This window comes from Myxocyprinus asiaticus, chromosome 8 (genome assembly GCF_019703515.2).
Source record: "Myxocyprinus asiaticus isolate MX2 ecotype Aquarium Trade chromosome 8, UBuf_Myxa_2, whole genome shotgun sequence".
Classification (NCBI taxonomy): domain Eukaryota; kingdom Metazoa; phylum Chordata; class Actinopteri; order Cypriniformes; family Catostomidae; genus Myxocyprinus; species Myxocyprinus asiaticus.
The window spans coordinates 36,432,352-36,452,934 of record NC_059351.1 but is presented as its reverse complement, the minus strand read 5'-3'; the positions used below and the strand labels follow the sequence as shown (position 1 = coordinate 36,452,934).

The 20,583-nt window shown below is 43.4% G+C and overlaps 1 protein-coding gene across 3 annotated transcripts in view; it reads right to left on the bottom strand.

Moving 5' to 3' along the window:
• Window positions 1–20,583, bottom strand: part of LOC127445467 (polypeptide N-acetylgalactosaminyltransferase-like 6) — a 433,776-nt gene that overhangs the window by 14,258 nt on the left and 398,935 nt on the right. For all 3 annotated transcript variants that reach the window (XM_051705573.1, XM_051705572.1, XM_051705574.1), the window contains exons 8-10: window positions 9,281–9,398; window positions 5,011–5,118; window positions 4,290–4,511 (exon numbers count right to left, since the gene is read on the bottom strand). In XM_051705573.1, the coding sequence (XP_051561533.1) occupies window positions 4,290–4,511; window positions 5,011–5,118; window positions 9,281–9,398 (448 nt within the window). The remainder of the gene's footprint in view (window positions 1–4,289; window positions 4,512–5,010; window positions 5,119–9,280; window positions 9,399–20,583) is intronic.

Below are 20,583 nucleotides of genomic sequence, written 5' to 3'. Positions count from 1 at the left end.
GATGCATTTGCTGTTAATTGCAGTCAATAAACTAAAATGCACTTAAAACACTTTTAGGTTAATATCAGTTTAAACCAATGCTGAAAACAACATCTAATGGAATCAATGCAGTTTCCATGGCAGATGGACACAAACTGTTATGTGGTGAATGTAATGTCCTATCTGACAGATGTCTTCTTAAAGTTCAGGTCACCCTTTTATTGCTGATAATTAATGAGAAGGGAGACACTGCACCTTATTTAAGCTGTGATGTCTTTTAAACTGAGTTGAATACATAAAAAAAAATAATAATAAAAAAAAACAGAAAACAGCGAACCTGAAAAATGCACGAAAATGAAAGCGAAAAGCAAGGTCACCCAACGCTCTCCCTTGCCAGATTATTCTTTAAAGCTTATTTTCATTCTTGAGGTTATAAAAAGGAAACATGTATAATTAATTTTCTTGTCTATTAGCAGCCTCTCTCTCTCGTTTGGACCTTCCTTGTACCTGCTGTCGAGTGATGTTTTCAGGACAAGTTATTTGACTTTTTCAACGCAGTAACAAAGACATCCATTACACTCTGATTTATAGCTCGATGCATCCAATTTTCTTCAAAACCTATTTCAGAGCAGCTACAAATGTGTTCAAATATTTTTCATGAAGCTCTGTGCCAGGCATATTACGGCTTTTCAATTTCTCAACATTATTCGCTCTGTTCCCTTGCATTCATTTCTGTTCTAAATAGAAAGTTTTCCAGAATTTGGCAAGAGGTTGTGCAGATCAGAAAGCAACAGCAAGAACTTTTCCTCTCTCATCATTTTTAAGGGCTGCAAAACAGGTCTATCAACTAACTACCAGTTCATGCATAGATGAAAATAAAATAAAATAAAATAAACCCTTAGGAGGTTACACTGGAAGAGTGCATACAATCACGGACTGTTCAGAGGAAAAAAGTAAATCCCACAGAATCAGCCCAAATCAGTGTGGGTCTCTCCTCTCTTCTCCCTCTCAAGCCACATGGGGGGTACTCTAAAATGGGCCTAAAAACTGTATTTACCCCGTAACAGCCTTTGGCAGAGATGGCTGTGGGCATGAAAGTCAAGCAGCTGCCTGAAAATTCTGCTGATTGCATTTTTTAAAGTGATTTGAGTGCATTGAAGAGGCAGCAATGAAACAGCTGTGGGGGAGAGTATATGTAAATGTGTGTACAGATGGACTGGTGGGATAAGATTTGGTGGCATATGGTCGACAGCCTACTTACCTATCTCACCACCCTGTCAGGCGGGGGTCATGGTGAAAATGACCCCTGACCTCTGCTAAAGATGCGGACAAGAACCTGATTCATTCCCTGTTCTCTCTCTATCTCTCTCTCTCTCTCTGTCAGAGCCTGTAGGGGAGGCTAAGGAAGTCCAATGAGGCTCTTTTATTGTGCAATACATGACAGACGGCCGACACGGGCAGACCAGCTACAGAGCGTGCTGTATGAAGCCATCAGCCTGACAGTCAAATTACTATCATTTTGCCTCAGGAAAGTAGATATTTACCATGCATAAATTTCCCCGGAGAAGGCTCCCCAGCCACACGCCGCACAGCCCTTTCTTTTTTTGCCATCAATTTATGGTGCTAATGCAGAGCGAGCCAATAAGTGAAAGGGATGACATATTGGTAGCTAATGGACTTTTTGGGCCGGCTCGTCTGAAACTATTGAAACCTAAAGGGCTGTTTCCATTTTCACCGTCTGTATGCTCAATTTGCTGTGGATGCATACAAACACTTCATTTTATGGCAAGCGTCAGCCCCGCAATTAATTCTGATGTGAAATAAATTACATTTGTAAATTATTACAAGCCATTTCTGACACATCACAGCAGCGGATTGAGAAAAAGAGGAGATGGTATTCCCCCGGGGGGAATTCATTATGACAATGTGTCTCTGAGGTACGTCTATGAGGTACGTCAGCTGTGATTAAAAGGGCCATCCAAAATCACAAGATAGGAAATAATTCCATGCATATTAAATGCCCCCACCCCACTGTGACAGACAGAGCAGAACTGCATATGGAGAGAAATGGCAAGCCCACCTCTCCATGCGTGTTCCCAAGAACTGCTGTTCTTTTACAGGAAACCCAAATGATAATGAATAGCCCGAATAGCCTGTCTGTCTGGATCAGCTTGAGTAATACATGTATAACACAGCTTCTGTTTATTTATGGATTAGGAATCAATGATACAAACAATGGTTATGCTGTGATGTCGCTGCATATTAGGGAGCACGGTTTTAAATGAAGGCTGGCCGTCTGCCTGTCTTCAGTGAAAAATATGTTACATCTCACCCGGCAGTGCGTCTCATAAATCAATGAAGATTTCTGCATAGCTTCTCTGTCATATGCACATACATACACACACAAACACCTGTTCTGTTTTAAGTGCGTAACTAAAACCTAAAAGGTGATGCAAATCAGGTCGTCTACGAGTCATTTAGCACCAGGTTCTCCACAAACGTGCGGTGCGTGATGGGAGAGGGGCGGCACTCATCTGGCCGTGCCCCGGCCCCGTCTCGAATGGCTATCCCGGACCAATCGGAGTCCCACGGCGCTGCGGTATCATTACGTTTAGGGGGATTCTGACTTAGAGGCGTTCAGTCATAAACCCACAGATGGTAGCTTTGCATCAGTGGCTCCTCAGCCATGCACACACACCAAATGTCTGAACCTGTGGTTCCTGTCCTACTGAGCAGGATTACTATTGCAACAACACATCATCAGTAGGGTAAAACTAACCTGTCTCACCATGGACTAACCCCAGCTCACATTCACTATTAGTGGGTGAACAATCCAACGCTTGGTGAATTCTGCTTCACAATGATAGGAAGAGCCGACATCAAAGGATCAAAAAGTGATGTCGCTATGAACGCTTGGCCACCACAATCCAGTTATCCCTGTGGTAACTTTTCTGACACCTCCTGCTTAAAACCCCCCAAAAACAGAAGGATCGTGAGGCCTCGCTTTCACGGTCCGTATTCATACTGAAAATCAAGATCAAGCGATCTTTTGCCCTTCTGCTCCACGGGATGTTTCTGTCCTCCCTGAGCTCGCCTTAGAAACTAAAAGTGTGGAAAAATTATGCGACCACTTATTGGTGAACAAAGAGATGTGTGGTGTAACTAATAAAAGTAGCAAGGATGTCCAAAACTGCACAGATCCATTGACTTACTGCTATTTAGTAATATATTGCCTCATTGCTTGCAGTGGGGTAGCCTAGTGGTTAAAGATCTGGATAGGTAACATAAAGGTTGTAGGTTCAAATCCCACAGACAGTCCCTGTAATAAGTGTAGTGTAAGTTGCTGTGGATAAAATTGTCTAATAAATGACAAATTAGGAACTCATTTTTAGAGTTAAAGGGAAAGTTCACCCAAATATTAAAATTCTGTCATCATTTACTCACCCTCACGTTGTTCCAAACTGTAAAAATATTTCCTTGTTGTTAGGAGAAATGTTAGCCTCAGTCACCATTTACTTTTATAATATGGAATAAAGATGCCATGAAAATGAATGGTGACTGAGGCTAACATTCTGCCTAACATCTCTTTTCTGTTCCACTAAAGACAGAAAGTCATATACGTTTGAAACAACATGATGGTAAGTGAAAGATGATGGAACTTTTAGATTGTTGGATGGGGTGTATGTGGAAGACTGCAAGGCTATAATCTGACATGATGCGAGCTGCAAAGTGATCGTCTGTGTTCTGCGACTGCTATCGAGTCCCTGAATAGTGTATAATGTGTGAGAAAGGGTAGCTGGTGGAGTTTCTGGTGCCCCCGTAGGGAGTTGGTGCCCTACGTTGACTGTGTAACATGCATATAGGGAGTGGCGGTACTGTGTCTAATTACGTGTTTTCTATTGCAAAAGGCTCACAAGATGACTCGAAATTATTTAAAGTAAGCTATATTAAAATATATTTTAATAAAATGCTAAAAATTGCTAAGATTGAGGTCTACAACTTATAAATTCACAGTTCCTGAAACTTATGGAAACAATTATCTGTGATTAAATATTTTAATCTGTTGATAGTGTCTGGGGGGAGGGGGCCTTAAAATATTATAACAGACAGTGGGTGGGGCCTTGGAGTCAAAAACGCTGAGAACCACTGTTCCATGACACATTTTTCATCAAGTAAACGATCGACACAAAAATATTACACAGTACAACCCATTAAACAGACTGTAATTATTTCCCTCAAAGCATCATTTTCAATGAAAAATTAAATGTCGTCTGCCTTGTCTAAGGTCCATAGGGAACCCGTTCACCCACCTTTCCCCAGGCAGCTGGCGGTGGCTCCACAGGTGGATAATATCTGGCCAGGTCCCAGGCCACAGTGTTCATGTACCATTTGAAATCTTTACACTTCAGGTGTTTGCGTAGTTGCTTCTGAGCGGTCAGGTCGCCGGTGGAGAGGTGGCGGTACTCGGGCCGACGCTGGTAGATGTATTCTGTGTACTCATCCATCCAAGTCTCTGCCACTCGCTTCAGGTTCTGATCGATATACACAGATGGAACAACATTAATTTCAACTCTACTTATTCATTACAGCTGACATTTGCCCTGAAAATCTCTCTCTCTCTCTCATATACAGTATCTCATATATACTGTGTGTGTGTGTGTGTGTGTGTGTGTGTGTGTGTGTGTGTATGGGATTATCCATCCATGTAAATGGAAATCTACATAGACATCACAAAGATAACAGCATATTGTTTGATCAGAGCTACAGCAGTGAATTACAGCAGAACATATTTTACCTGTGTGCTCTGATTCCTAAAGACATGACTGAGAATAATGCACTAGACTCCTGATTATCCGAAGTGATTCCTGTATTCTCCCTAGTAGGTGTCTCTTATTAATATCCATGCAGAATATGAATTAGAGTGTCTCAGGTACACTAGGAATGTAGAACACTATAAACTGGCAAAACTGGGCCACTGTAGAGAAAGTCTCTATCCTTTTGTATTTGATGAAATGAGGAAGTTCTACTCACTCTTGCCAGGCTGGTCCCTGAGGGCACTTTGTAGGGGACGTACTTTCTGTAGATGTGGCCCACCCTTGAGCAAGGCACATCGTACATGCTGCCTCCGCACATCCACACCTGGAAAACCATTCACACACACACACATTGTTTTTTTTTATTTTTTTATTATTTATTTTTTATATGTTTTCATGGTGGGACTTCAATTGCTTTTATACTGAGCTACCCCTACCCATAAATCTAACCCTCACAGAAACCTTTGTGAATGTTTTACATTTTCATGAAGACATTTAGTATGTTTATTAAAGGGACAGTTCAACCAAAAATGAAAATCCTGTCATCATAAACTGACCCTTATTTCATTCCATTAAACACAAAAATGGGTTTTAGGCAAAATGACAACCAGTCATTGTTCGCTTTCAAAAAATGCAATGAAAGTCAATGGTACTAAGGAAGTCAATTTGCCTACCATCTCCTCTTTTGTTACACAGAGGAAAAAAAAAAAATCTAATTGTTTTGGAACAACATCAGGGTTAGTAAATGATGACATAATTTTATTTTTTGGGAGAGTTATCCCTTTAAGCCACTTTAAGCAATTTCAAATGTTGTGTGGTCCACACAATGTACACAAAACCTGACCCCCACACACATATACAAGCATTTATACTACTACACAGTATATACAGAGTTGTTTCTGTCCTGCATTCAGTGAGACATTTGAAAAGGAGATACAGCATAAAAAGCATCATGCATCACATCTTTGTAAGCTCCTATACAGGCAGACTGGGTAGGTCTCAGTGGGAATATGTGGACAGACTACCAAGAAATACTGCTACACTTCCACATCGTGTTCAAACCAGAAACAAGCAATGTCCTCGCTGTGGGCTCCAATTATGAATTGACTGGCGCGTTCACTGAAGAAAAGAAGCAAAACTTAGAAAGACTTCCAACTGCCTCTCGCTCCAAATTCTGCTTTTTCTCTCTTAACCAAAAGAACAGAGAGATAAAGAAATAAAGCGAGGTTTTCCACTCTGCTTCCTTTCTGCCATCTACAGTCTGTCTATCTCTTCCTGTTGCACTAAAGCCAAGACTTTGATGTGCCTGTTCGTACTGAGTATTGGCTCAAGCATGGTGAAGTGTGGGCTCAGCTAAGGCCACTGACACACAGAGGGAGGTGAGATGGCTAAGGGGAGGGGGATTTAAGGGGGGCTTCTAGTCTGACGAGTTCTGGCTTCTCTCTTCTCCTCATCTCTAGTCACCCGCTGGGTCTGAGAGAGCTGTCTGTCTGCAGATATCAAACCACACAGACCTATCTCTCCTGCCAGCGGAGGGTTAGCGGTCAAGCTAACTTCACAGGGACTATCGTTATGGGGAGAGAATCGTTTGAAACATCAGTGCGCAAAGTGAGCGAGAAAAAGCCCCTGCAGATCTCTCATCTGAGGATAAATGAGGAAGCCATGTAACAAATGAAGTTTTAGGAATAATTTTCACATTTTTTTCACAGGCACTTTCATCATAAAACATGGAGAGATGCAGGCATGGCAGGACTTTAGATATTAAGAGCACTTGTATTGCATTTAGAAAGCTGTCTAAGTCAAACAGATGGATGAAACATCTGGACAGAGCGTGGCAGAAAAACCAATCGATGGGATGAAGCCAGGCCTAATCTTTCCAGACTTTAACTTCAGGTTGTAGTTGCATGTTGGATCCTGATGGAGACACTGCATTACAATACCAGATTTCTCAAACAGTCCAAACAGTCTATCTAGCTTGGTGTGTTTTTACATTTTATAACTACAACAATATTTAAGGTCAGCTGTTAATCGTTCAACTTACTGATCAATAGAATGTTGCAAAAGCAACAGACAAATACATGCATACAAAATGAGAGGAAAATTGTTTTGCTCAGAGGTTGCTTTTTCAAAGCTTAGAAGAATTATTGGATCTCATTTATCTTTTATTTAAGTAACAACTTTTTCTTTGATGTTTCTTCTAAAGTCCCTCAGGAGAAATGCAAATAGGAAAGAAAAAAATAGATAATTGTTTATATTCAGTAATCGTATCATGCTATACATTGAATGTGAAACTCAGGAATTTTGAGTCTGAAAAGTTTTTGTTGAGAAATGTTTGAATTCATATTGAAATCTCTCACTTTCGATTGAAAACTCGATTGAAAGGCCAATCTGAGCATAGTTTGAGACATGGTTGAGTTCTCTTCTGAAACTCTAGGGGAGAAACATGTGAAAATACTTGGGTCCTTTTCTAAAAAGAAAAATCTTAGAAGCAGGAAGCAAAAGTCTGAATTTAATCTCAGTTTATTCTTGTTGTTAACTGAGATATTAATGGGATCTCATTTGTGAGTTTTCTATCTTATGTGAGGGGAAAAACATTCTGTCATAGGATAATTGTAAAAAAAGAACAGCTTAGCCTCTAAACTATTTTTGTGGTTGCCATGGTTTTCAGGAGAGCCAGAAAGGACAGTGTTCCAATAACAAAGTGAGAGCCTAATGAAAAAGAGTGGTGCGGCAGGTATGTCAAAACAGGTAAATAAAACACTTACCAGCAGCCATATCACCCTGTAACTGAAGACCAGTTGCCCACTGAAGCTAAGCAGAGTTGAGCCTCGTCAGTACCTGGATGGGAGACCTCCTGGGGAAAACTAAGATTGCTGCTGGAAGAGGTATTTGGGAGGCCAGCAGGGGGTGCTCACCCTGTGGTCTGTGTGGGTCCCAATGCACCAGTACAGTGATGGGGACACTATTCTGTAAAAAGGCACCATCCTTCGGACGAGATGTTCAACCAAGGTCCTGACTCTCTGTGGTCATTAAAAAATCACAGGACACTTTTTTGTAAAGAGTAGGGGTGTAACCCCGGTGTCCTGGACAAATTCCCCCCATTGGCCCTTCTCAATCATGACCTCCTAATCATCCCTGTACATTAATTGGCTCTACAACTCTACTCTCTCTCCTCTCCACCAATAGCTGGTTGTGCTGCTGTCGCATCATCCAAGTGGATGCTGAACACTGGTGGTGGTTGAGGAGAGTCCTCTTTTCACTATGTAAAGCTGTCAGAAAAGTGCTATATAAATGTAATGTTCACTTATTCATTTAACACTTCCTCACATCTGTCGGTACTCATTTTGGCCCCGCTAATCAAAAACTAAATCGCTTCAGAACCACAGCCAATCACAGGATCACACAATCTAATTAGTTTCAGCAGAGGGGCCAGTCTAAACATATACACATAAACACACACCTGCACACACAATCTCACACCTCCACTGTGTTTTCCACCTTATTTCTGGGCGATCATTTATTACTTTTTTTTTTGGCTCTGAGGCTTTGCTTAGTAACGGAGTGAGGATAATAACCTCTCCTTTCCAATCTCATTCTGGCTTTATTGCTAAAAAAGAATGAGCAAGGATTGTCTACACAGACAGAGCACTTCACAATAAGTGGAAGAAAGTGAATCCAGTATAGCTATAGTTAGTTCTACGTAATGGATCAGGAGCAGTGAGTGTCTTCAGTTGGACATGGTGTAGATTGTGTTTCATGGATTCCATTTTTAGGCCTGGATTACACCAAACACTGGAGCAAAACCCGGCATAATTACACAGCCTAACTGTTTAAAAGACCAACAAAAAGTAGTAGCCTTCCCTGCTCAAATGACCAGCCAAAACCTGCATGAATTTACATGCTGGCCCAGGCTGGTTTCTACTGGTTTGGTGCTGGTTTAGCTGGTCGACCATCATAGTCTTGCTGTTTCTGCGTAATTAGCTGGTTATCAGCCTGATACTATAAAAATTACGTGACTGTGGCAACATTTTTGCGAAGAGAAATGTCCACAGTGTGATGCTAAAAGCGATTTCAATTTTCTCAAAGACAGATGAGGTTTTTAAGGTTAATATTCTAGCCTAGCAAGTTTTAAATCAACAAAACCTACCTCCCTACTCTAAACCTTGAGCCTAAACCAACCGATAGTGTCATAAAAAGCAAAAGTGATATGAAAAAGGTAATTGCTGAAACAACCACATCATTTTGTGATGCTTTAATGACATTTTCAATTCATGTGTTGGCTCGTGTGCTCTTCGGGACTTTCTGGTAAAGGTGGTCGACCAAAGAAATCTTGCTGGTTAAGATAGTTTGGCAGCCTGATGGAGTCAGTCACCATTACATGGTGGCGACCAGCATCCAAAAGACAACATGCTGGTCTGTTTAGCAGGGTTGTAAACGTGTGAGAAATGATTTTATTTGGGAATTGCAGCACAGATTCATTAACTCACCTTGAAGGATATTTCAAACTGCTCGCCTCCCCAGATCTCAAGGCCTGTGTCATAACCTCCCAACTCCCAGAACCACTGGCGGTTTACAGCAAACAAGCCTCCGGCCATCACAGGAGACCTGCAGGAAGGAGGAAAGGCCAACATGCTCAGTCCTGATTCTTCATACTGCATATTTTGGACTGATTCTTCATGAAACCTGGAGAACAGTGTGTGGAAGGTCAAAAAACCACAGGAGAAACTCATAAAGTAACTTCATATTAATTGCCGTGTATTCATAAAAAAAAGTAAAATGATGAATTACTTGTGTTGTATTATCTCTCACTTATAAGTCACTTTGGGTAAAAATGAATAAATCAATAAATGTAGATGTATGAGAAGATATTGTCTTGGTTACGTATGTAACCTTGGTTCCCTGAGTGTGAATGAGATGCTGCATACGATTGCTATGGGACACCGTCCGAGTGTCATGTGGTCTGAAGCCCTTATACAATCATGCCAAATTATTGGCCGATGGCGCTTATGCGATGCCCCTAGGGAGCTATGTCACAGGCTCTATAAATGAGTGCAGTTACTTGAGAGCATGGCAAGCTATGCAGTGCTTCGTTCCCACTCAGGAAACCAAGGTTACATACGTAACCGAGACGGTCCCTCTCATATGAACTCTATGCTGTGTATGAACGTAATGGGACTGATATACATTCACGCCATGTGAACAGTAGCTACCAACTGTCTAAGACTGTGTGGCAAGCATACAGTGAGCTAAATTATCTGAATAAAATAAATTATGGATTTAATTCTGTTCCAACAGAGAGAACCTGGGAAGCAGGAGTCAAAATCTCATCCAGATTATAAAATCTAACAAATGTGTGTATAGAGGACCAACTTGCCACCACACAAATGTCCTCCAAGGACGCACCTCTAGCCAAAGCCCATGAGGATGCCATGCCCCTAGAATGGGCTCAAATACCTGAAGGCGAAGGTAAACCACGTGCTTAATAAATCACTCGAAATTGCATCAATGATTCAATGAGACAGTCTTTGCTTGGACACTGAAACACCTCTGTTGCGGCCACCAAAGCACACAAACAGTTGCTCTGACTTACACCATTGGCTAGTACGGTCAACATAAACTCACAGGGCCTGAACTGGGAAAAGCATATGTAACCTTTCATGCTCCTCTGAATCAAATGGGGGAGGAGAGAAGGACTGTAAATTAATGGTCTGCGAGCGAAATGACATAGGAATAACCTTGGGCAAATAGCCCAAACGAGGTCTTAACACATCCTTCAAACACCCTGGTGCAAATTGATAAGCACATGTTCAGCCATTATAGCGGCAACACAGATTTTAAGCATTGCCAGGGTAAACCTGGCCCCGAAATGCTCCTGCAAAAAGATTACACACTGTACCGTCAGGGCAGTGAACTGGATTTTCACTTCGCGCAGTACACCAAGAAGCAAAAAAAAAAAAAAACACCCACCACTTAAATGTATATAGCCTCCTTGTTGATGGAGCTCTAGCATTTAGAATGGTATCAACCACAGTGGGGAATAAACCATCATTCAAAAGAATGACCCATTGAGGGGCCACGCCCACAACTTCCATAAATGCATATTGATGCCCAGCTGTGCCAGGGGTGAGAGAGAAAACCAGGGGGGACAGTGTGACATCTCGCTCGAAGCGAACAGGTCCACTTCCACTCTGCCTCCTCAGATTTGTTTCACAGTCTGCAGATGTGATGTCCATTCTCCAGGTATCAGACCCTGTCTGGACAGGAGATGCACCCCAAAATTCAACTGGCCCGGAACAGGTATGGCTCGTAGACAGTACCTTGTTCTGTGCCCACAGAAGGATGCAACGTGCCAGACTCAGCATGGCACAAGCAGCACCGTGAACATCTCCAGACAGTGTATGTGTCAATCCAGCCGCTGGTGTATACAGCGCCCCAACTCACGGTGGAGGCGTCTGTCATTACCACTTAGCCGCGACATACCTGTCCCAACAGAATGCCCAGTATCAGAAAGCGGGTCCATTTCCATGGCAACAGAGCCTGGTACCACCACGCGTCACTCTGAAGGGACAAAGTGCATGCCTCAATGGTTGAACTCCCTTTGTGGAGTTCATCCAGCACTGAAAAATGTCTTGCACACAACAAGCCCAGGGGAATGACAGCGGATGCAACAATCATGAGTCCCAAAAGCTTGTGAAATGTTCTCGCAGGGAGAACATGTCCCACATTGAACATCGCTAGATACTGGCTTAATGACAGAATGCAATCTGGAGACAGGCGTGCCTGAAATGCCTGTGAGTCTAGCTCCATACCTAGAAACTTAGTCTGTTGCCTTGGAAACAGGACGCTCTTGTCTAGGTTCACTCGCAACATCTCGGTGTTGGGCAGCCAGATTCTCTGAGTGAGCTAACACCAACCAATCTTCGAGATATTTCAAAACACGAATGCCTTGAAAACTCAATGGCATCAGATCTGCATCCATGCATTTCGTGAAAGTGCGTGGTGCTAAAGTAAGTTTAAGATGCATTTCGACACCTGAATTATGCTCTTGTGGTGCTGAGTTTAGCTTTTATAGCACAGGGATGAGTTTGGTATGAACTGCCCCCCAGAGTGTGAGAACTAAGCTATGTGGACTTAACCACCTAACCGTTCTATCTGAATAGAAAGATGCAAAATTGGTTTGCTTTGCCCCCAAAAGCGAATCTGAGAAAGTGCCTGTGCTTCGGTGCAATCTGAATATGGAAATAAGCGTCCTTCAAATCTATTGTCACAAACCAGTCCCCCGGCTGTACTTGTGACACTATTTATTTCTGTGTAACATTCTGAACTGAAATTTCATTAGAGTGAAATTCAAAGATCTCAAATCCAGAATGGGACGCAAGCCACCATGATATAATCATGCTCTGTCATAAGAATTACCCATTTCAAAATGTTTTGCAACTGTTGCCAAGCGACCAGACGAGGAATTAATGCATGGCTCTCTCCTATAGCACAACGTGTAACCACTAGATGTAAATCATGTTTTGCCTGTATTATATCGAGGCATGTATAAAAAACGCCCTGAAGTGTCCACAGCAGGGACTCTCATCAGAATCAGAATCAGAATGAGCTTTATTACCACGTGTTCTCACATACACAAGGAATAGTTTTTGGTGATAGGAGAAACAAATTCACACAGAACATTACAGTGAGACACAGAATATAAAACAAGGTAAGAGTACAAATAGACATACAAATAATACAAATTAAACATGTGCAAGTGGTAATGTATGTGCACTATGGGGGAGTCCTGAGGCAGTTTAATTGTTCATGTGGAAAATGGCCTGAGGGTAAAAACTGTTCTTGTGCCTGGATGTCCTGGTGCTCAGTGCTCTGTAGCGCTGGCCAGAGGACAACAGTTTAAAGAGGGAGTGGGCAGGGTGTGTGGGGTCTAGAGTGATTCTATCTGCACATTTCCTCACTCTGGAGACATACAGGTCTTGGAGGGTGGGCAGGGGGGCACCAGTAATCCTCTCAGCAGTCCTGACTGTTGGTATGAGATGGTAGAGCCCAGGAACCATTGTTTTGAGTGTGTTCAGCTCAAGACTGTTGTGACTGCATGAACCAGCTGTTCAACCTCCCGTCTGTATGCAGACTCGTCACCGTCGTGGATGAGGCAGATGACCGTGGTGTTATTTGCAAACTTCAGGAGCTTGACAGAGGGGTCCTTTGGAGTGTAGTCATTCATGAGGGAATGCATCCCTGAGGAGCACCAGTGCTAATAGTGAGGGTCCCGGATGTGAGTTTCCCCAGTCTCACTAGCTGCTGCCTATCTGTCAGAAATCTGGTGATCCATTGACATATTGGCGTGGGCATGGAGAGCTGGGTCAGAAAAGATCAGGCATGATGGTATTGAAGGCTAAACTGAAGTCCAAAAATAGGATCCTTGCATAAGTCCCAGGTCTGTCGAGGTGTTGCAGGATATAATGCAGCCCCATATTGACAGCATCAACCACAGACCTGTTTGCTTGGTAAGAAAACTGAATGGGAGTCAAGCAGGGGTCCAGTGATGTCTTTCAGATAGGCCAAAACCAGTCTCTCAAATGACTTTATGATCACAGACATGAGAGCGTCATGTCTGTAGTTATTAAATCCTGTGATTTCTGTTTTTTTGGGGGGGACCGGAATGATGTGGAGCGTTTGAAGCAGCAGGGAACTTCACACTGCTCCAGTGATCTATTGAAGATCTGTGTGAAGACGCAGGCCAGTTGGTCAGTGCAGACTTTCAGATAGGCAGGTGAAACAATGTCTGGGCCTGAAGCTTCCCTAGACTTTTGTTTCCGAAAGACCCGGCACACATCCTCCTCACAGATCATAAGTGCAGATTGAGAAGCAGGAGGGTGAGGAGGGGGTTCCAGGAGGTGTTGGTATGTGTGTGAAGTGAAGATCAGAGCGGGGGTGGGGTGTGAGACTGGGATTTTCAAACCTGCAGTAAAACACATTCAGTTCATTAGCCATTAGTTGACTCTCTACAGAGAAATGGGGAGGTGTCTTGTACTTGGTGATTCTTTTCAGGCCTTTCCACACAGATGCAGGATCATTGGCTGAAAACTTTTCAGAGTAGCTTCTTTTAGCCACTCTGATTTCCTTAGTAAGTGTGTTTTTGGCCTGATTGTACAACAATTTATCCCCATTTCTGTAGGCATCCTCTTTGGCATGACAAAGCTGTCTGAGTTTTCCTGTAAACCAAGGTTTATCGATACTGAATGATAAAAATGTCCTAGTAGGGACACACATATCCTCACAGACACTGATATATGATGTCACAGTGTCTGTGAGCTCATCCAGGACTGTGGCTGCAGCTTCAAAAACACTCTAATCAGTGCAGTCAAAGCAGGCTTGTAGTTCCAGCTCTGTTTCATTAATCTATTCTTTACAGTCCTTATTACAGGCTTAACTGATTTTATTTCTGCTTGTAGGTCAGGAGAAGATGAACCAGCCTGATCAGAGAGTCCTAAAGCTGCACATGGGACAGAGTGATATGCATCCTTTACAGTGGTATAGCAGTTGTCCAGTATATTTCTGTCTCTAGTGGGGCATGTGATGTGTTGTTTGTATTTTGGCAGTTCACGGGTGAGGTTAGCTTTATTAAAATCTCCCAGAATAATAATAAGTGAGTCCGGGTGTTGTTTCTCCGTGTCTGTGATGTGATCAGCCAGCTGTTGCAATGCTACATTCACGCATGCTTGTGGTGGGATATAAACACTCACCAGAATGAACGAGGAAAACTCCCGCGGAGTGTAGAAAGACTTACAGTTGATGCAGAGCACTTCTAAATTAGGACAGCACATCTTCTTCAATGCTGTTACATCTGTACACCAACTGTCGATGATGTAAAAGCATGTTTCACTGCCTCTCGTTTTTCCCGATGATTCTGCAACACAATCCTCTCTGAACAGCTGGAAGCCCGGCAGATGAAATACGCTGTTTGGGATGGCTTCATTCAGCCAGGATTCTGTGAAACACAGAGCAGCGGAGTTAGAAAAGTCCTTATTTGTTTGAATGAGTAGAAGCAGTTCATCCGTTTTTTTGGCAAGTGAGTGGACATTCACCAGATGAATACTCGGCAGCGGAGTCCTAAAGCCACATTGACGAAGCTTCACAAGCCTGCCGGCTCGCTTCCCTTGCATGCGTATTTTGGATCGCTTGTAGAGCACTGCTGCGCCTCCAACTAGATGTCCAACTAGAACAATGTTTTTTGTCTTGGATGTTGTCTGCCTTATTGTCTACGACAGACAAACACTTTTGGACATTGGCTCAGCGATCTCACACCGTAAACCGGACTTCACATTCCTCAATGCCGACCCGCTGTTTACAAACACGCAAGCGGAGCCCTTTGTCTGGGCAGCACGGCCGCGGAAACGCAGGAGGAAAAGGGGAAACAGAGCCGGCGTTCTCATCAGAGTAAGACGCCGCGCAAATCGACCCCCGCTACCCACTATTCTACTGGCAAATGTTCAGTCTCTGGATAACAAGCTCTGCGAGCTGAAAGCGCGGATCTCTTTCCAACGAGAGACGAGGGACTGCTGCGTTATCTGCCTTACGGAAACTTGGATGTCTGCGGAGATTCCAGACTCAGCCATTGAACCCGCGGGGTTCTCCATGCTCCGAGCGGACAGAGCGAAAGACCTCTCAGGTAAAACTAGAGGAGGTGGTGTATGTTTTATGATCAACAAATCCTGGTGTGATCAGAGGAACGTACATTCCATCAAGTCTTTCTGTTCTCCTGATCTGGAATTTCTTATGCTTCTGTGTCGACCATTCTGGCTACCGAGGGAATTCACAGCGGTCATTATCACTGCTGTGTACATTCCCCCACAAGCCGACACAGACCGGGCACTCAAGGAACTGTATGGGAGTATAAGTGAGCAGGAAACCGCGCACCCTGAGGCCGCGTTCATTGTGACCGGGGACTTTAATAAAGCCAGTTTAAAATCAGTCGCACCAAAATATCACCAGCACATTAGTTTCAACACACGAGGGGACCGGGTTTTGGACCATTGCTACTCTCCGTTCCGGGATGGCTACAAATCCCTCCCCCGCCCACCATTTGGCAAATCGGACCACTCTTCCATTCTGCTTCTGCCCGCTTACAGGCAGAAACTGAAACAGGAAGCACCCACCCTCAGAACGATCCAGTGCTGGTCGGACCAATCAGACTCTACGCTACAAGACTGTTTTGATCGCACGGACTGGGAGATGTTCCGGTCCGCCTCTGATGACGACATCGAGCTTTACGCTGATAGCGTAATGTGTTTCATCAGAACGTGTGTAGAGGAAGTGATTCCGACCAGAACTGTGCGAATCTATCCGAATCAGAAGCCGTGGATCAACAGCGATGTTCGCGCGGCACTTAATGTGCGGACCTCCGCTTTTAATTCCGGGAACGCGGAGGAGCATAAACAAGCCAGTTATGCCCTCCGAAAAACTATCAAAACAGCAAAACGCCAGTACAGGAGTAAGAGTGAGGGACAGTTTAACACCACCAACTCTAGAAGCATGTGGCAGGGAATTAACATCATCACGGACTTTAAAGGGAATAAAAACTCCGCCATGAACACCGCTGCCTCTCTACCGGATGAGCTAAATACTTTTTATGCTCGTTTCGAGGGAAATAACACCGCCCTTGCGGAGAGAGCTCTCGCGGCCGAAGCTACAGAGGTTAGTTCACTCTCCGTCTCTGTAGCGGATGTAACCCGATCCTTCCGACGGCCGGAAGCCGCGGGTCCAGACGGCATTCCGGGCCGCGTCATCAGAGCGTGCGCGAACCAGCTGGCTGGTGTTTTTACGGACATTTTCAACCTTTCCCTCTCTTTGTCTGTAGTCCCCACATGCTTTAAAACATCCGCCATTGTGCCTGTTCCAAAACAATCAAAAATAACTTGTTTAAATGACTGGCGTCCTGTTGCTCTGACCCCCATCATCAGCAAATGTTTTGAGAGACTAATCAGAGATTACATCTGCTCTGTATTACCACTCAATCTTGACCCGCTGCAGTTTGCTTACCGCAACAACCGCTCCACTGATGATGCCATTGCATCTACAATACACACTGCTCTCTCCCACCTGGAAAAAAAGAACACTTATGTGAGAATGCTGTTTGTAGACTACAGCTCAGCATTCAACACCATAGTGCCCTCCAAGCTAGATGAGAAACTTCGGGCTCTGGGCTTAAACAGCTCACTGTGCAGCTGGATCCTGGACTTCCTGTCAAGCAGACGCCAGGTGGTTAGAATAGGCAGCAACATCTCCTCATCACTGACCCTCAACACTGGAGCCCCACAGGGCTGTGTTCTCAGCCCACTACTGTATTCCCTGTACACACATGACTGTGTGGCAACACATAACTCCAATGCCATCATTAAGTTTGCTGATGACACGACGGTGGTAGGTCTGATCACTGACAATGATGAAACAGCCTACAGAGAGGAGGTGCACACTCTGACACACTGGTGTCAGGAGCACAACCTCTCCCTCAACGTCAGTAAGACAAAGGAGCTTGTGGTGGACTTCAGGAGAAAAGACAGAGAACACAATCCAATCACCATCAATGGAGCACCAGTGGAGAGAGTCAGCAGCTTCAAGTTCCTGGGTGTCCACATCACTGAGGAACTCACATGGTCCGTCCACACTGAAGTCGTTGTGAAGAAGGCTCATCAGCGCCTTTTCTTCCTGAGACGGCTGAGGAAGTTTGGAATGAACTGCCACATCCTCACACGGTTCTACACCTGCACTGTGGAGAGCATCCTGACTGGCTGTATCTCCGCCTGGTACGGCAATAGCACTGCCCACAACCGCAAAGCACTGCAAAGGGTGGTGCGAACTGCCAAACACATCATCGGAGGTGAGCTTCCCTCCCTCCAGGAAATATATACAAGGCGGTGTGTGAAAAAAGCTCGGAGGATCATCAGAGACTCCAGCCACCCGAGCCATGGGCTGTTCTCACTGCTACCATCAGGTAGGCGGTATCGCAGCATCAGGACCCGCACCAGCCGACTCCATGATAGCTTCTTCCCCCAAGCAATCAGACTTCTGAACTCTTGATCTCCCACGATCAAAATACATCAGCCCTGCACTTTATTACTCTTTTATCTCACACCGGACTGTCATAAATTATATTACTGTCATTATATTATGTCTCTCTTAACAACTGACTATCAACCGACAGCCTGAATGTCAATACAGTACAATACTGTACATTCTATATATATACTTTTTTCATATATATTTTAATTTTTATTGAATAATGTGTATCTATATAGTATCTATATAGTAAAAAAACTAACAAAAAAAACAAAAACAAAAACAGCATATTGTATACTGTACAGTGTATGTTATTATTTGTATATTGTTGAGTGTAATTGTGTATAACAGATGTTTAAATTGTGTTGCGTTAATTTGATGTTTTAAGTTGTGTAATTATGTATAACAGATGTTTAAATTGTGTTGTGTTAATTTGATGTTTTAAGTTGTGTAATTATGTATAACAGATGTTTAAATTGTGTTGTGTTAATTTGATGTTTTAAGTTGTGTAATTATGTATAACAGATGTTTAAATTGTGTTGTGTTAATTTGATGTTTTAAGTTGTGTAATTATGTATAACAGATGTTTAAATTGTGTTGTGTTAATTTGATGTTTTAAGTTGAGTGTAATTATGTATAACAGATGTTTAAATTGTGTTGTGTTAATTTGATGTTATTGTAAATTGGTATATGTCTCATCACTGTCACGACTGCTATGTTGATCGGAACTGCACCCAAGAATTTCACACACCATTGCACTTGTGTATATGGCTGTGTGACAATAAAGTGATTTGATTTGATTTGATTTGAACTAAGATGTCTAATAAAATGTCTGAAAAATCAAACACCAGCAAAAAATTATCAGGTATGCTCTGCCAAATATTCAGCAGTTCATCCCTGGTGAAATGGATTGGGAAAGAGTGACAAAAAACATGACAAACAAACAAAAGTAACAAAAACACTAGAGAACTCCACACCGAAGCAGCCATCTGCGGGGCCATCTTGTGCATATGGAATAAAACATCTTCCCTGGCATTTTGAACAGGGAAGAATGTAGGGAGAATTGCCTTTATTATATCTATGCATGTGTAAAAGTCACCCTGAAGTGTGTATACAGCAGGGATGCTCATGAAATGCGTGATCCAAGAAACGGGCGAAAGAAAAAACGAGTTAAAATACCTTGCATCTCCTGATAGAATCCTGAAAGAATAATTGTACCGACGAAGCACTCCGCACGTTGGTTCGCCATTACTCAGTTGGTGAATATTCTCCTATTCCAGCCCCCTTTTTCTCTGTCCAATGACAAATTATCTCAAACAGCGTTTCTTTTTCTTTTTTTTTCTTTTTTTATTTCTATCCCCTTTTCTCCCAATTTGGAATACCCAATTCCCACTAATTAGTAGGTCCTCATGGTGCCGTGGTTACTCACCTCAATCTGGGTGGTGGAGGACAAGTCTCAGTTGCCTCCGCTTCTGAGACCGTCAGTCCACGCATCTTATCACATGACTCGTGCATGACACCACGGAGACTCCGCATGACTCCACAACTTGCCACAACTTACCACGCGCCCCATTGAGAGTGAGAACCACTAATTGTGACCATGAGGAGGTTACCCCATGTGACTCTACCCTCCCTAGCAACTGGGCCAATTTGGTTGTTTAGGAGACCTGGCTGGATTCACTCAGCATGCCCTGGATTCGAACTCGTGACTCCAGGGGTGGTAGTCAGCGTCAATGCTTTCTGAGCTACCCAGGCCCCTCATACAGCATTTCTTAATAGAGACGGCTCATGATGGGAATGGCTCTTGCACGCATTTTTCATTAGAAAATGGCCGCCGAGACAGGCCTCAGAGTATGTCCGACAAGACTTACGCTTTTGCTCAGGGGAGTAGGATTCCAGTGTCCGTTCGCACTCCTATCTTCTCAGACACAAGGCCGATATCTCAAATGGCTCCAGCATATGGAGCTCCAAATCTGGAACTGATGTAGAACTGAAAGAAGTGGGGATAGCGCCTCGTGGTGAGAAATTGCGAGGCTCGACGAAGCGCCGTTGCCCTCGTCGGTCCCTTGTAATGTTTGGAAAACCACACTGAAATTGCTCTGAAATTTACGCTGTGTAAACGACGTCCTTACATGTTTGCCACTCAAAAGGGAGTAAAATAATGCTTACTTTGAAGTGAGTCGCTAGAAACAAACACGGGCTTAGACAATTCGTGCACTGAAGAACAGAAAATCGGACTCGATGGCACAAAAGCGAGTGCCTTTATGTAGCCCATGATGCAGTTCCTAGGGGCATCGCTCAAGCGCCATCAGCCAATAATTTGCTTTGATAAGGGCTTCAGACCAAGTGACACTCAGACGGTGTCCCACAGCGTTCATATGCAGCGTAAAGTTCCTATGAGAGGGAACTATAGTGATGAATGGGTGGGTCTTCTTAACATTTACATCTCCAGATATACACTAGATTGCACATGATTTCAAATTTTTTATTAGCCAACTAGCTGTCTAAGTAGTTGACTAGTCGGCGGGTCTATGTCTCCTCATGCAGTGTATACACTGTGTTCCCAATTATTAGGCAAATTGTATTCCTCAGGATTAATTTTATTGTTGAACAAACACAATGCTCTCAGTCAATCCAAAATGTTATTGAACCTCAAACCTGAATGTTTAACAAAGAAAAAGTGAGTTTTGTCTTTCTCAGGGGAATATATAAGTGTGCACAATTATTAGGC